General features: G+C 47.0%; 1 protein-coding gene across 3 annotated transcripts in view; it reads right to left on the reverse strand.

Annotated features, from left to right (window-relative positions):
* Nucleotides 1-13,404, reverse strand: part of CTPS1 (CTP synthase 1) — a 31,059-nt gene extending 17,655 nt beyond the window's left edge. Inside the window, exons 1-7 of one of the 3 annotated variants that reach the window (XM_040231531.1) lie at nucleotides 13,268-13,404; nucleotides 9,585-9,763; nucleotides 7,880-8,050; nucleotides 5,545-5,645; nucleotides 4,646-4,762; nucleotides 1,673-1,756; nucleotides 1,124-1,204 (exon numbers count right to left, since the gene is read on the reverse strand). In XM_040231531.1, the coding sequence (XP_040087465.1) occupies nucleotides 1,124-1,204; nucleotides 1,673-1,756; nucleotides 4,646-4,762; nucleotides 5,545-5,645; nucleotides 7,880-8,050; nucleotides 9,585-9,750 (720 nt within the window). In that variant the 5' untranslated portion in view covers nucleotides 9,751-9,763; nucleotides 13,268-13,404. Of the gene's footprint in view, nucleotides 1-1,123; nucleotides 1,205-1,672; nucleotides 1,757-4,645; nucleotides 4,763-5,544; nucleotides 5,646-7,879; nucleotides 8,051-9,584; nucleotides 9,764-10,597; nucleotides 13,011-13,267 lie in introns of those variants that run through there. The other 2 variants (XM_040231532.1, XM_040231533.1) reach the window with 2 other exon arrangements.
* Nucleotides 13,405-13,989: the final 585 nt, after the last annotated feature.

Raw genomic sequence — 13,989 nt, forward strand, 5'->3', positions numbered from 1 at the left:
TCTGACGTACCACACACTTAGTATGAAGCAGAATCCCTTGGATGGAGCTCCTGGCTCAGGCATCAACCCAGGAACAATGATCTCCAGCCTCCGGCTGCTCCCACACCCTGAAGCACAAGCTGCCGGGGAACTGGAGGGGACCGCTGCTTCTAATGGACAAAGGCTTTCCTTTGCTTCATTGGCTCTAATGCCAGCACAGTTACTTTTGTTTTTTCAGATTCACTTGCCATACTCCTAGAAGTCTTGTGCATGGATTTCTCTTATTTTAACCCTGCTGCTTCACTCATTCCTCTCTAGGCCAGCAGGGCTCCTCTGATTCTCAAACAACCTAGTAATACAACAAACCATCCATAACCCGACCGCAAGTTCCTTGACCTCAACTTCCTTCTGCTCTCCGTCAGCCAAACGTGACCAGAGTCACAATCCCAACTCACCACCCCTGGAATTTCCATACCATGCACTTGAGATACATCAGCTTCCAAAATGCTGAATTTCCTGTACCATAGGTAACTGCCATTAGCACAAGTAACAAAAAAAGACTTAAATATGTCTAGAGCCTCCAACACCTTAGACAGCAGGCTCCAGGAATATAAAGTTGAATAAAGTGATTCTTGCCCCCAAGAAGCTCAGTCTGTGAGGCGAGACATACACAGACGAAACACACACACACACACTCACACACACTCACACGGGAACACATACACATAAACACAATAAGGGGCAATGACAGGCTCACCAACAGGACCCATGAGACACACAGGTCACCCAGAGTTTTGAGGAGGTTTGGAAAGTAAAGCTTCTCAGACAATAGTGTGTCCTAGCTGGGCTCTGAAGGATGAGGAGGAATAGGAGATTGTCAGGCCTATTTCCAGGGAGGGGAACCCCCACTGGGCATGGCTGGAGCAAACAGTAGGAGGAGTCGGGACAGACAGGACAGGTAAAGGATGTTTGGGGAACCACGGGGATAAGGTGATGGAAAATCACAGAGCCCATGGGTATCAGTTCTTCTAGGGAACAGTCTCCTGTCTCAAATTATGAAATAGCAATAAGCCTCATAAAACTGGTTAAGAGAATAGGATAATTAGAAGCAAAAAACAGTTTATAAGATGACATTTCTACTTACTTGTTCAGGTTCCACATGGCAGAACATCGATATTTTCTCTTTCACTGACGTGTCAAGAGGATTTGAGCACCTGCACACAACCTAGACATTTGGAGGGACAGAAGGGGTTACAAAGTTGGGTTTTTCTCCCGATTGAAATTAGACACCACATTGTTAAGCTGGATGAAAATGTCAACTCCTAGCACAATGTAGAGAAACTGAAAAAATGTTACCTGTTTTCAAAACTTCCTAAATCCCAAGTTGGAGAAATGTGCAAGAGTGGTAGGACAAATTGACAGATTAATGAGCCAACTGGGATTTTCCTCAACCACTGTTCTTGGGTAGGAGGAAAAGGAGAATGAATGATTGGCTAGCAGAAGACACAACTTCTTACATGCCAGGTAGGGAAATCTTTGCAAACCACATCCCGGTTCAAAGCACTAACTCTATTTGGCCACCATCGGCTAGCTACTTGCAGGCCAAGAAAACAAAGGTTTTAGCTTTCATGAAGGCCGGATCTTAATTAGACAGACAAGATCACACTGAAACCAGGTAACCAGGAAATCTTACCAGATCTGGGGAAAGCCCAAGCCCTCTGAGTTCCCGAACACTGTTCTGGGTGGGTTTAGTCTTCTGTTCTCCTGTTGAACTTGGCTATTTTATAGGAGGGGAAAAAAAAAAGTTAGTTTCTCTGTGATAAGGGACTTTCAGGTATGACTTTTCTCCCAACCTCTTTTAATACGTTACCTAAACTCCCATTTAGTTTTTAGACTGTCGAGTTTACACACATACATGTTTTACAGTAACAGAGTCATTTAAGGTTTGTCCAAAAAGGAGTAGTACCAGACCTATCTATCCCTTTGCCTTTCCAAACCCTAGAGACAGCCACTCTTCCACTTTTTCTTTAAATTGGAGTATACGTGATTTTTCTGGTGGCTCAGTGGTAAAGAACCCGCCTGCCAATGCAGGAATGTGGATTTGATCCCTGCGTGGGGAAGATTCCCTGGAGAAGGGAATGGCTACCCACTGGGAAATCCCACGGACAGAGGAGCCTGGCCAGCTACAGCCCATGGGGTCGCAAAGAGTTGGACACGACTTAGTGACTAAAACAATAGTTGATTTACAATGTTGTGTTAGTTTCGAGTGTACAGCAAAGTGACTCAGATATATTTTTATATATACGTAACTATATACATACATATACATATGTATGTGTACACATATACATATATGTATACTTTTTCAGATTCTTTCCCATTATAACTACAAGATATATAATGTAGTTTCCTATGCCATACAGTAGGTCCTTCACCCTTGAATAAGCCTCCTACTATGCTTTACACTGCTATTTCTTGACATTTTGAGGCATTTTCTCCTGATTTCCCTTTTGGATCAGGAACCCACTCTTTTCATTTCCCTGCCCCCTTTACATGTACCTGCCTTGTGTCTGCAGCCCCCTTCTCAGTAGATACTGTGCAAACTAAACCACATGCCATGACTTTTCCAATGATTTGGCTTCCTTGGTGGCTTTTTTGGTTTTATTTTGTGGATATGCTGAGTTTTCTATATACTAAATTATTCTCCTCTCACAGATATATTTGTTGGGTATATAATTCTAAGTTAAAAGTCATTTTCCCTGAAATTTTTTAAGGGAAACAGCTTCACTATCTTTTAGCTTTCAGGACTGCTGTTGAGAACTCTAATGCCATAGTGATTCTCGATTTTTCTCTTTAGAGATTTTTAGAATTTCTGCACCATTATTTCAAAATTTCACAACTATGTACCTTGGTGGGGGGTCATTTTTCATTTAATAGGCTGGGCATTAACTAGGCCCTCCAATCCAGAAACTCCTATCTGAAAATTTCCTTGAATTCTTTAAATCAGGAGTCAGAAAATTTTTCCCATAAAAGGCCAGACAATAAATATTTTAGGCTTTGTAGGCCACACAGTCTCTGCCACAACTACTCAACTCTGATGTTTTAACACAAATGGGCACGGCTGTTCTATTTTCAGAAACAGAAGGTGGGCTGATTCAGCCTGTCTGTTGACCCCTGGTTCACATTGCACATGCCTCTCCATTTCTCCCATTTTTTAAAAACCCCATTATTTGGATCAGAAGTCCTAGACCAACCTCTAAGTCCCTTGCCTTTTCTCTCCTGATCTTCCTGCTCTACTTTATAGGGTATTTCCTTAGCCTTCTCTCTCCTAAATTTTCATTCTTGCTATTTAATTTCTGATTTCCAAGAATTCTTTTCTGTCCTTTGAAAGTTCTCTTCTTAAAGTATCCGGCTCCATTTAATGGATGCAGTTTTTTTCCTCTTAATTCTGAGGATATTAATGAGATGTTGCTTTTTCTCTTTCTGAAGTTTCCTTTTCCTACCCCTGCAGAGCCTCAATTTCCTCTAAGTTAATTTTCTTCTGTTGTTTTGGTCCCTTGCACGCTAGACGCTTTCTCAAATGCCTTATGATCACTGGCTGCCAGCTCACTATAAAAGCTAACCGCAAGTTCTGTGAGTAGGTGGGCTTGTGCTGTGGGAATCTGACTGGTCTATTTTCACCGGGGAGCCTCTGAAGGCAGTGTGTTTTCTCTTAGGTTAGTCACATACCCCAAGAATCCTACAATCTCTTATAGACAGTCCCTGCCTGACTATGAAAGTGTGAAAGTGAAGTCGCTCAGTTGTGTCCGACTCTTTGCGACCCCATGGACCATGGAATTCTCCAGGCCAGAATACTGGAGTAGGTAGCCTTTCCTTTCTCCAGGGGATCTTCCCAACCCAGCGATCGAACCCAGGTCTCCCACATTGCAGGCGGATTCTTTACCAGCTGAGCCACAAGGGAAGCCTGGCTATGATATCTGCAAACCCAGTAGCAGAAGAAGGCAGGGTGTCGCCACAACATAAAATTACACTGTCCCTAGTGACTACTCACCCAGAAAAAGCCTAGTCCTCTGCCAAGGCAAGAGAGGACTGATGCCCAACTGTGCACATTAGGGCAGGGAATGCCAGAGTCTAAGTGCTTCGGAAATAGCAATTATAGCGAGCCCCACCTCACCCTGAAGCACCCAGGGCTGCCCATTTCTGAGTCTTCACGGTTCTGCAGGGCGAGCAGGCTTGCTCTCTGTTTTCCCCCGCTGCCAGCTTAGGATCCAGCTCTCCCAGGTCTGCCCAGCTCGTTTCTACAAGGCCATCTGCTTTCTGCCTTCCTAATTTCTTGTTACTACTGACTCCACTCAGAGGATTCATCTTTGTGAATTTTTGTCTTAAAAAAAAATTCCCTTTACTCCAGTTGCCGTATAGTTTCACCATGTACTAGAGACAAATGGACCTGTGCAACCTACTGTCTTCAACTGCAAATTTCCCTGATCAATTTTTCAAATGTTTTCCATTTGACCTTTGTAAAAATATGATTGAAATAATTTAAAGTTCACAAAGAAGTGTGTATTCCCTGTTTCCTGCACCTCAAATATTTGAAACAGATAAGGAGTGAAAACCACCCTTTTCTCCCTCTTCTCCGTCCCCCAAAGTGCAGCCCTAAATGCCTTACCTGCGGCACGAGGCTGACGTGAATGTTACAGAAGTTCTCTCTTTTGACCTTGAACTGGAATTGACGGAAGGCCTCAATAAAGGGCATGCTTTCTATATCTCCTACTGTCCCACCGAGCTGGAATAACAAAGTTAATTTAGAGGTGAAACACTACATCTTCTTGTGGTTTAGTTTCCTAACAATTGCACTGTGTCATCTCAATTATCACTAACGACATAATACAGATGCCCTGACTCCAACAGACGTCAGTTAACAAGAAGCAGACGTTTCTCTGGACTAAAAGATCCCTTTCTGATAGGCTCACCATTCCCCAAGGTCATCACAGATCTTTCCACATCATTTCAAGGAAAAGGTCAGGTAAACGATGCCCTAAGGAATTTTATTTGTCTGAAGAGTCACAAAGCAAAGAACCTGAGATCTTACTACTTAGCCATAAATAACTTCTGTATTACAATAAAAACCAGTTTTAAACAAACTGCGGGAGTCTCCTGCTTTCACAGGAACACTGAGATCTAACAGCTGGGACCAGCAAAGCAGGAGCACAGAAACTGAAACCAAAGGAGGGAGGAACATTCCTGCCGCTGGAAACAGAAGGTCGGATCACCTGATTTTCTCGAGAGACAAAGGAAAATGTGTCATACCACTCTCACTGGTACAAGCCATCCTAAGCAAGTGTATAAACGCTGGAAAAGGAGAAGGCGTGAGTGAAGTATCGCTTTTGACGGTGGGGCCACTCCACATGACCGTGATGGTACCCTCACCTGCTACGCTGCCCTTGGGAGGGTCAAGGGCTTCACTGGCAATTGGCTTATCAGTAGCTGGTGGCTGACTACAGAGGAGAAAGTGCACACCCGGTCACATGCACGGGTACCACGGGGTGCCACGGAGACTCAACCAACCTCGATAACACACACTTGAGGTTCCAGACCATCTTCATCCACAGGTATTAAGGCCTGTCTCATTACCCACTCCTGGATTGCATCTGTGATATGCGGGACCACTGAGGAAGAGAAAAGACCTGCGTGACTTGCACATCCCACTGGCATTAACTGAGGCAAACATACTCTTTGTGACAACAAACCGCAGAGCAGCAGGAGGATATAACAGTATCTTTGAGACCCCTCTTGAATGCCCTTGAATTCCTGAATGAATTTCCCAGTTGTGACTGGAAGCCCTGCAGGAGAGCAGGCCCTCGAGGTGTAACCTGAGCCTCCTAGGAGCGGAGGCCCCAATGCAGAACCTACCCTGGTTCCACAACCACTGCGCGGCTACCACCCCTACTGCTTACGGCTGGGGAAGCACATCACACACACCCTTTTCCAAGGACAAGAGAGCCCCAGGACCCAGATCCATCTGGTTTCCAGCTTTCTGAAGGGTAGTCAACCTGCTGCAGAAACAGGACAGCGCAGCAGGGTGTCTGGGACACAGCATCTGGGCCAGAACGTCTGGATTCAAATCTCAGGTCCTCCACTCATTAGGTGTGGCTCTTCGGGCAACATTACCTAACTATTCCTAAGTCCAATCTCCCTAGCCGTGAACTGGAGGTAAGAGCTTCTCCTTCCTAAGGTCGTGGAAATGTCACCAAAGCGCCCTGGGGAGCTGAAAAGCAGCGCCCTCGCAGACAGTGTTCACCCTCACCAGCCACAGCTCGGCACTTTTTAAATCGCAGTCCTGGGGCTCAGAAGGCCAGTTCCAACAGAGCAGAGATTACTGTTTAACCCAGTATGCATATAACCCACAGTGCCTCCAGCACAGGATATGATGCAGTTCACTCACAGCAGCCAAACTGATCTTTTAAAAATACAACTCAGAGTTCATTTCTTCCAGGCTTAAACTCTTGAACGGGCTTCCAGACTCTGCATAAAAGGTGACCTCCATGCCGTGGCCCTTCGGGAGGCCCCATGGAACCTGGGTGCAACCCACCTCTCCCCTGTACCTTGGTCTCAGTGCAGAGTCTCCCTCCTGGTGCCTAACCAGGCCCACTGCTGCTGGGGGTCTCCGCGCTGAGCCCCCTCCTTCCTTTCCCAGGGCTAGCTTCTCAGCTCACAAGCCCCCTCCTTGGAGGCTTTTCCTGACCATCGGTCCTGATCCCTTTCCCCACCACTCTCTCCTCACTCTATTTAGGTCCCTCTTAGCTGCTACCAGACATTTCACTTCATCTGTTTGTTTTTTCCTCTCCCATGTAACCCTGTGTAACCTCCATGAGGACAATGGCTTCCCTGGTCTCGTTCACCATTACTCCCAGCACCAGTGAGCAACTGACTGTAATGAGCACTGAAGAAATCGCTGATGAGTGAATAAATGAATGAAGACATCAGGGGCCTAGAACAGCAAACTGTATGATAAAGATCACTGCAGCTCCTAATCAATTCTGTCCTGTGTGTTGGGAGCTCAGAGACATACTCCACTGACTCAGCGCCTTTAATTCTGCCAACAGCCTAAATAGGTAGGCACTGTTATTAACCTCATTTCATAGAAAAGAAAGTTAAGACTTCAAAGAGCAGAAGTGATCTGCCAGGGCTCACAAAGCTGGTAAGTGGCAGAGCTAAAACCTACACATGAACCCCCAGCCCCAGAATCCGGTCAGGGTGGCCCCAGGGCAGAGCCAGCTGTCAGCGCAACCCTCCGTTCTCAGTCCAGTAAAGTCCAAAGTCAAAAGCAGATTTACTCTTATGACTCAGATGAGAGTCGCTCTTCAACAACCCCCCAAATTTGGATTTATGCCATTATAGCAGACCAGTGGTTTTCCAACCCCACCTTTTAAAAAGCAGCACGAGTCTCAAGAGATCAGTGTGCAAAGGCACGAGCGGTGCTGCGCTGGTGAACACTCAGGGAGACCCAGAGACCCGCTTCTCAAACTCCCTCCAGCCCACGACCAGCCCAAAGGCCAACAGACATGATAGGCGTCCTTCTCCTTCTCACTGTCTATACACAGAATATTCCAGATGCACAACACACTCTGTCTGGCTTACTGCCCTCATCGCTTCACACTCATCACTGTGCAAAAACAACAGCTCTCTCACTCAGATCACACAGCTGGACTGTCAGCTTCAACGTCATTCATAGAGAGGCAGGAACCCACTCAAAAAATAACCTTAATTTTCAACTGAAGATATATTTCAATCACAATACTTGATGCTTTCGTGCTAAAATTGCATAAAAGGTACATTTTTATACACAACAGAAATTAAACTGGTTAAGATTTTTAAACATTGAAGGCAAATCCTATATTACCTTGGACGGTTTTCCCCAAATAATCTCCTTTGCGTTCCTTGTTAATGACGTACTGATAGATCTTGCCAGTGGTCAGATTATTGTCCTTGGTGAGGCGGATATCAAGGAAACGTTCATAGTTACCCAGGTCAAGGTCTACCTCCCCACCATCATCCAGCACGAAAACCTCACCTGCAAGGAACAGTGCAAACCATCAGGACGCGTGAAAGATACGCACACCATGGCACAAACTGAGTCCCCAAATATAAACACCTGGACAGACAGATGTTTGCATTAACTTGACAGGAAGCAGGGAAATTTATTTTAGAAAAGTAAATATAACATGAAAGAAAAATCACCCACCATTCTGCAAAAGGTTAACTCCATACTTCCAGTCTACCTCCAAACCCAGTCTGAATCAGAAGAGTCTGCTGTGAAACAGCAGGGAATGAACAGAAGGAAACTACGGCCATGCAAGACACAGGGGACTTTATACGGTATGGCATCCATCACCCAGAGAAAAAGAACTTTCGACAAAGTTTCCTACTTGAGCAGAGAAAGGTTTCAATGTGATAAAAGTAGGATTTGATCCAAAAAGTTAAACATAGTCTAGTCATGCTGATTATAAAAACTGACTTCTGGGCCACGTTTTAGTGCAAAACAAAAGTGCAAAATTGCTCAAGTTTCCTCCTATTCTTTTGTTTAACATGCATGCCTTGACATGCCAGTACAATTTTTGCCCTAAATGGGGCCTTCCAACCATCACAATGGGAAACAAGCTCAAAAATAGGAAAGTAAAAATTGGCCTTGCTTTTCTCTCATCCTCTGCTCTCAAGAATTCTGAAATATTGCTTCAATTTTTCCATCTTTTCCTGATGGAAAAGATTTTGCTCTGATGACACTCACAGATTTTTACCTCTTATTAGAAAGCAGGAGTATGAAAACAATGTAAAACAGAAGTTTTTTTTCTTAACATGTCTTAACAGTACATCTACCCCCAATTTCAAGTAGTTACTCTCTTACATAATTCAGACAGTTACCACACAGTAGGTGATCAGCAATAGCAAAGAAGTAAAGTGCTGTATTCCTACCCTATCTTAATGGTTTTGACTTTTCACTCACTTCAAAAGATGCTTGTTCTTATCCAAATTCTGTAAGCAAAACAGAATCTCAAGCATAGAGACCATCCAAATTCAACATCTATCTGGGGCCTGAATCCCTACAAAATGGTCCTTTGGTCTCTGAACATTTCAACCAAAAGGAACCAAATTCTTGAAGTTGTCACCCCACTCTTGGAGAGCCTTTGCTATTAGTAAGATCGTATATTGGGCCAAAATCCATGCTCTTACAACTTCTATCCACCCATCCTACTCCTAAAGATTGGAGCCACAGAGAATAAACACAATCCCTCTTCTCAAATATTCGAAAAGTTACCATGTCATCAGATATCCTTTTCCAAGAGAAGAGACAAACTTTCATTCAGCCACCTAAAATATCATTTCTATCACAGAAACCACAAAACTCTAATAACCCATTGCCTCTTAAGATTTCTGCTTCCCTTATGTCAGGGTGAGAAAACCATCACTCTGCTCTGCCAAGGACTCTTCTCAGGAGGCAGGAAATGGAGGTCATGCAAAGCAAAACACACACAATTTCCAAGAGCTGACATTTTCTTTCACATATTATATAATTATTATTTTTAAAAAAAGAAATGCATTTTGCTTACCATGCTCATAAGGAGAGAATGTGCCTGCATCAATGTTAATATACGGGTCAATTTTAATGGAGGTCACATGTAAACCACATGACTTAAGTATCGTGCCCACGCTGCTGGCGATGATTCCTTTTCCAATTCCTGATATGACACCGCCAGTAACTAGAATGTACTTCATTTTACTTGTCGACCTGAGAGAAAGAAAAAAACATACCTCAAGAAATCAAAATGATGTGGGTTGAAATGCCAGCTCTGCCACTTACTAGCTAAGAAGCCTCCAGGAGTCTGTTTCCCTATCTGCCGTGTGACTTTGGAATGTCGTTATATGGGATCCCAGCAAATGGTTCTTGGATCACTGGATGGCTTTAGTCAAATATGAATTGGAAAACAATTGCTAATTATTTAGTGCCGCTTTTGTTTACAGCTTTGACAGCTAACAACCTTGTTGCTTAGTCGCTAAGTCGTGTTCAACTCTTTGCGACCCCATGGACAGTAGCCTGCCAGGCTCCCCTGTCCATGGAATTTCCCAGGCAAGGATACTAGAGTGGGTTGCCATTTCCATCTCCAGGGGATCTTCCTGACCCCAGGGACAGAACCCACATCTCCTGCTTGGCAGGCAGATTCTTTACCACTAAGCCACCTGGGAAGCCCAACCACCTTGAGGGCCTATGAAAAAACAAATAACAAAAAAAAACAAACAAAACCCAGCTCTGCTGACAGAACCCAATGCTCCCAATGCTGGCTGACACTGCCAGCAGACACTGGGATGTGCCTCAGGCAGGTGCTTCATTATTTTCCCTTCATAGCGGAAATATTTCAATATTGGATGAGCACTCTGATACCCCATTAAAAAGGTAATGAATGTCTTTGGCTAAACTATATTATATCGCCAAGAAAACACAGTTCGTTTAGGTTATAGAAGACAGAATAAAAGAACTTCAACATTTAAAAGGAGCTGCAGTTAAAACTAAAGGTCTTTTAATTAAAGGTAACTCTCTTCTGAAATTTAACAAGTTGTTCCTTACCAGCAATCTCTTCCAGGAATGTCATAAGGAGAGACTGTACATACTGGAGGAAAAAGACATCAGATAATAAACCAGTCTGAAGCACATACTGGGCAGAAGACTCAGAGAGGGAAGAGAAGATTAAATCTTAAGAGCAGGGGTGGCAAGGAACAGAAGAATCAGACTTGGTGAGAGAAAAAAGGGTGGATAGATGCAAGAACTGCAGAGGTGAGAGGTGAGCAGACAAACAGCAACAGGCTCGCCAGGGAGAATTTACCACTGGCTCCAGCTTCAGAGGCTCAGAAATATCATTGGGTCAGTAAACCCGAATGTGATCAAAACGAGAAACACAATCACAAGTAGAAGAGAATGTTTTGGCATGGTCCAGGACATTTTCCTCCTCTGGGAACACTTCCATGTGAAGCCAAATTGTAATAAAAATAAGCTAAGAAAGGAACAAGGAAACGGGAGTTCTGCTTGAAACATTCCCCTGCCCCGCTGTGTTCCTCCCCAAGGCAGGAATGAACATACTTGGCAAAGAGATAAGAATGCTCAGAATGTCCTCCCTACTTGGACAGCAAAAAAGACACCCAACCATGTCCTGCTCTTTCTATTCTGTTGCAGCATTCCCAAAAGCATGCTCCTTGGTTTTGTCAAAATGCACACGGGACTCCAAAAAAGGGCTTTATGGACAGATAAATCAGAGAAATGCTGGTTAAGCAGTCAACTGGTTTCTTTAATGCAAGACCCATGGGAGCCTTTAATAAGTCAATGTGCACTGTGATTTCCCAAAGGGATATACAGTCTGCAGTTTCTCCAAACTTGTTTGACCCAAGTCCCTAGTATTTGAGACACCCTGCTCTCACTTCACACCTGAACAGTGCCTTACTGACATGTGAGTATCTAGACCTGGCTGTATCTTAGAGCTGTCCTAGCCAGGCTATGGTCTAGTCTCACTGATTAAATTTTGGATGTTCCTAGAAATTCCTCAACGATTCTGAGGGGGTACAGAGTGGATTACTTCTATAGAAGACTCATCTCATCCATTTGCATTTAACTGGCCTTGATTTTACTCACAGAGGATAACACCTCTCTTTAAGGGAGATTCCTGTAGCCCCCCACAGTGCCTGGCAATAAATATCCCAATGTACTCAGCGACCAGGCAGGAGATACTGATGGGAGATACTGACAGGAGAGTCACTCCCATGGATGGCCTACCCAATAGCTAAATGCTACTGTGCTACTCTAGGGACCACAAAAATTACTCAGATTTGGGCCCACAGCTCAAGTTGCAGTCCAGTTAGAGAGACAGAACCATTTACAAATAAATGAGTAATCTAGTGACGGCGGGTAGCAGAGGGATGATACGTGACAGGTATAAATGAGGAAGACAGAGCAGAAAGCTTTCAGTGGCGAGACGAGGGTAAGTACCACGGACTTCACAAAAAGATGGCAGTAGCAAAGAGAGGATCCTGACACCTCCTGCTACGTGGCCCTGACAATGGCTTTGAAGGGCAAGGGAAGAGAGTGGACAGGGAGGTGACAGCTATCTACAGAACAGAGACGCAGGGCCAAGAAAAGAGACTGAGAGTGAGGGGGGTCTGGCCATGGTGGGAAATAAACTGCAAATTTAGGCAAAGGCCTAAACCATGTGGCAACTGTGAGTGCTCAATCTGAGCTTCAGTCGGAAAGTGAGACACGGGAAGCTTTTCAAGCACATAAGTAACATAAATCAAGATGCATCAGAGGAATTCAACAAAGATGAAACAGCAACAAAGATGTTGTTGGTAAATGTTGAGATCCATCCGCGGCTCCACCGGTCATGTACTGGGACCTGTCAAGTCACGGAAGCCGCCTGAAGCCCGAATCCTTACATCTGTTAAACCGGGCTGAGAATCTCCGCATCGCCCGTGTCACAGAGGACTGCTGAGAATTCAAAATTATAATGAGTGTGGACGTAAGTGCGCCACGCACACGCAGTGAACTTCTTTAAAAGCAGCATCTTCATTCTGGGCGGCCGGGAGGTAAGGAGGTGAGGAGGCCAGCTGTGGGGCCGAAGCTTCCAGCAAGGGAGGCCGTCTGGCTCTGTAAGCTCCGAGGCCCCTTCCGCCTGCGGGAGTCCGGGCGCGCCCGAGGGGCCGCAGCCAGGCCGCCGAGCCCATCCCCCACCGCGGCGGGCCTTGATCTTCCTCCAGCGAGGCTAAGGCCGTGCCTTGAAGCCGGAGGGGAGAGGGCCCGGGCAGTCCCAATGGAACGGCGGCCGCCGGGCTGCTTGCTCGGGGCGGGCTGGGCAGAAGGGGGCTCCCGCGCCTTTATGGCCCCCTCCGCCCCGCAAGCCACCCTGGCACCCTGCTCAGGAGAGCCAGGCCGCACGGACGAGGGCGCTGCCGGGGCCCGCAGCCCGGGTCCCCGCGTCCTTTCCCGCCGCCCCACGCCCCCTGCGGCCGCTCTACCCGGCTGCGCCCGGCCACGCGGCCCGGCGCGCGGGAGCCGGCTCCTCGCCGGCCAGGCCACCCGCCCCACTCCCGTTAGGCACGCAGCCCATTGGGCAGGCCGGCGGGCCACCTCGCCCCTGATTGGTGGGGACCATGTCTGTCACGGGCGGTGGGGCTGTCCCGCACCGGACTCGGCTCCCGCCGCCGATTGCTGCACTGGAGAACAGCTCCCGCGGGATCCCCGGAGTCAGCCTACCTGAGGCCGGCTTTAAATCCTGGCGTCGGCTAAGAAGCTAAAAGAGCGACGCTCACACTGAGCCCCGGCAGCCAGTGCACCAGCCCGGCCGCATGCGCCGGGCAGTCTTTCACGGAGGCGGGCTCTAGGCGGTGCGCACGCAGAGGCAGGGGGCGGGGCGGGGGTGCGGGCCCTCCCTCGGGCGGGACCTGGATGCGCGGGGCTCAGGGTCCCGAGTGCGCAGGCGCGGGGTGGCACGCTTTCCCACCAGTGCGGCGGATCCAGGGATCGTGCTCCCAACGCTGCTGACGCCTGGCAGACGCGTGCTGTTGGGAGACCGGGCAGGTCGTGGCGTTTCTGCCTTGCTGTCTTTGTCACAGCCAGTAGTGCGGGCTTCCCCTCTGGAGGGGGAGGATACCCTGTTTTGATTCACACTTGGCAAATCCCATCGCCTGGCTCCAGCCCCCACTCCCTAACAGCCTTCTAGAGGAGGCGAGATCATCACACGGTGTCCCTGAACCGTCTGACCTTGTGGGCAAGATGGTGTGACCCCTCCCCCCCAACCCATCTCCCCTGCGGCGCCCTTTAAACCATGGGATGCCTGCAGTGTCACCCTCCACCTCTAGTCCAGGGAAGGCCGAGAGGGAGGCTAGACCCAGGCTCCTTCCTCATTTTGGGAGTAAGAATGTGTGAGGCTGAAAGAAAAGCCGGTATGAAGGCAGTGAGGACCAGAAGAGCCTCGC

Source organism: Oryx dammah, unplaced genomic scaffold (genome assembly GCF_014754425.2).
Source record: "Oryx dammah isolate SB20612 unplaced genomic scaffold, SCBI_Odam_1.1 HiC_scaffold_28, whole genome shotgun sequence".
Classification (NCBI taxonomy): domain Eukaryota; kingdom Metazoa; phylum Chordata; class Mammalia; order Artiodactyla; family Bovidae; genus Oryx; species Oryx dammah.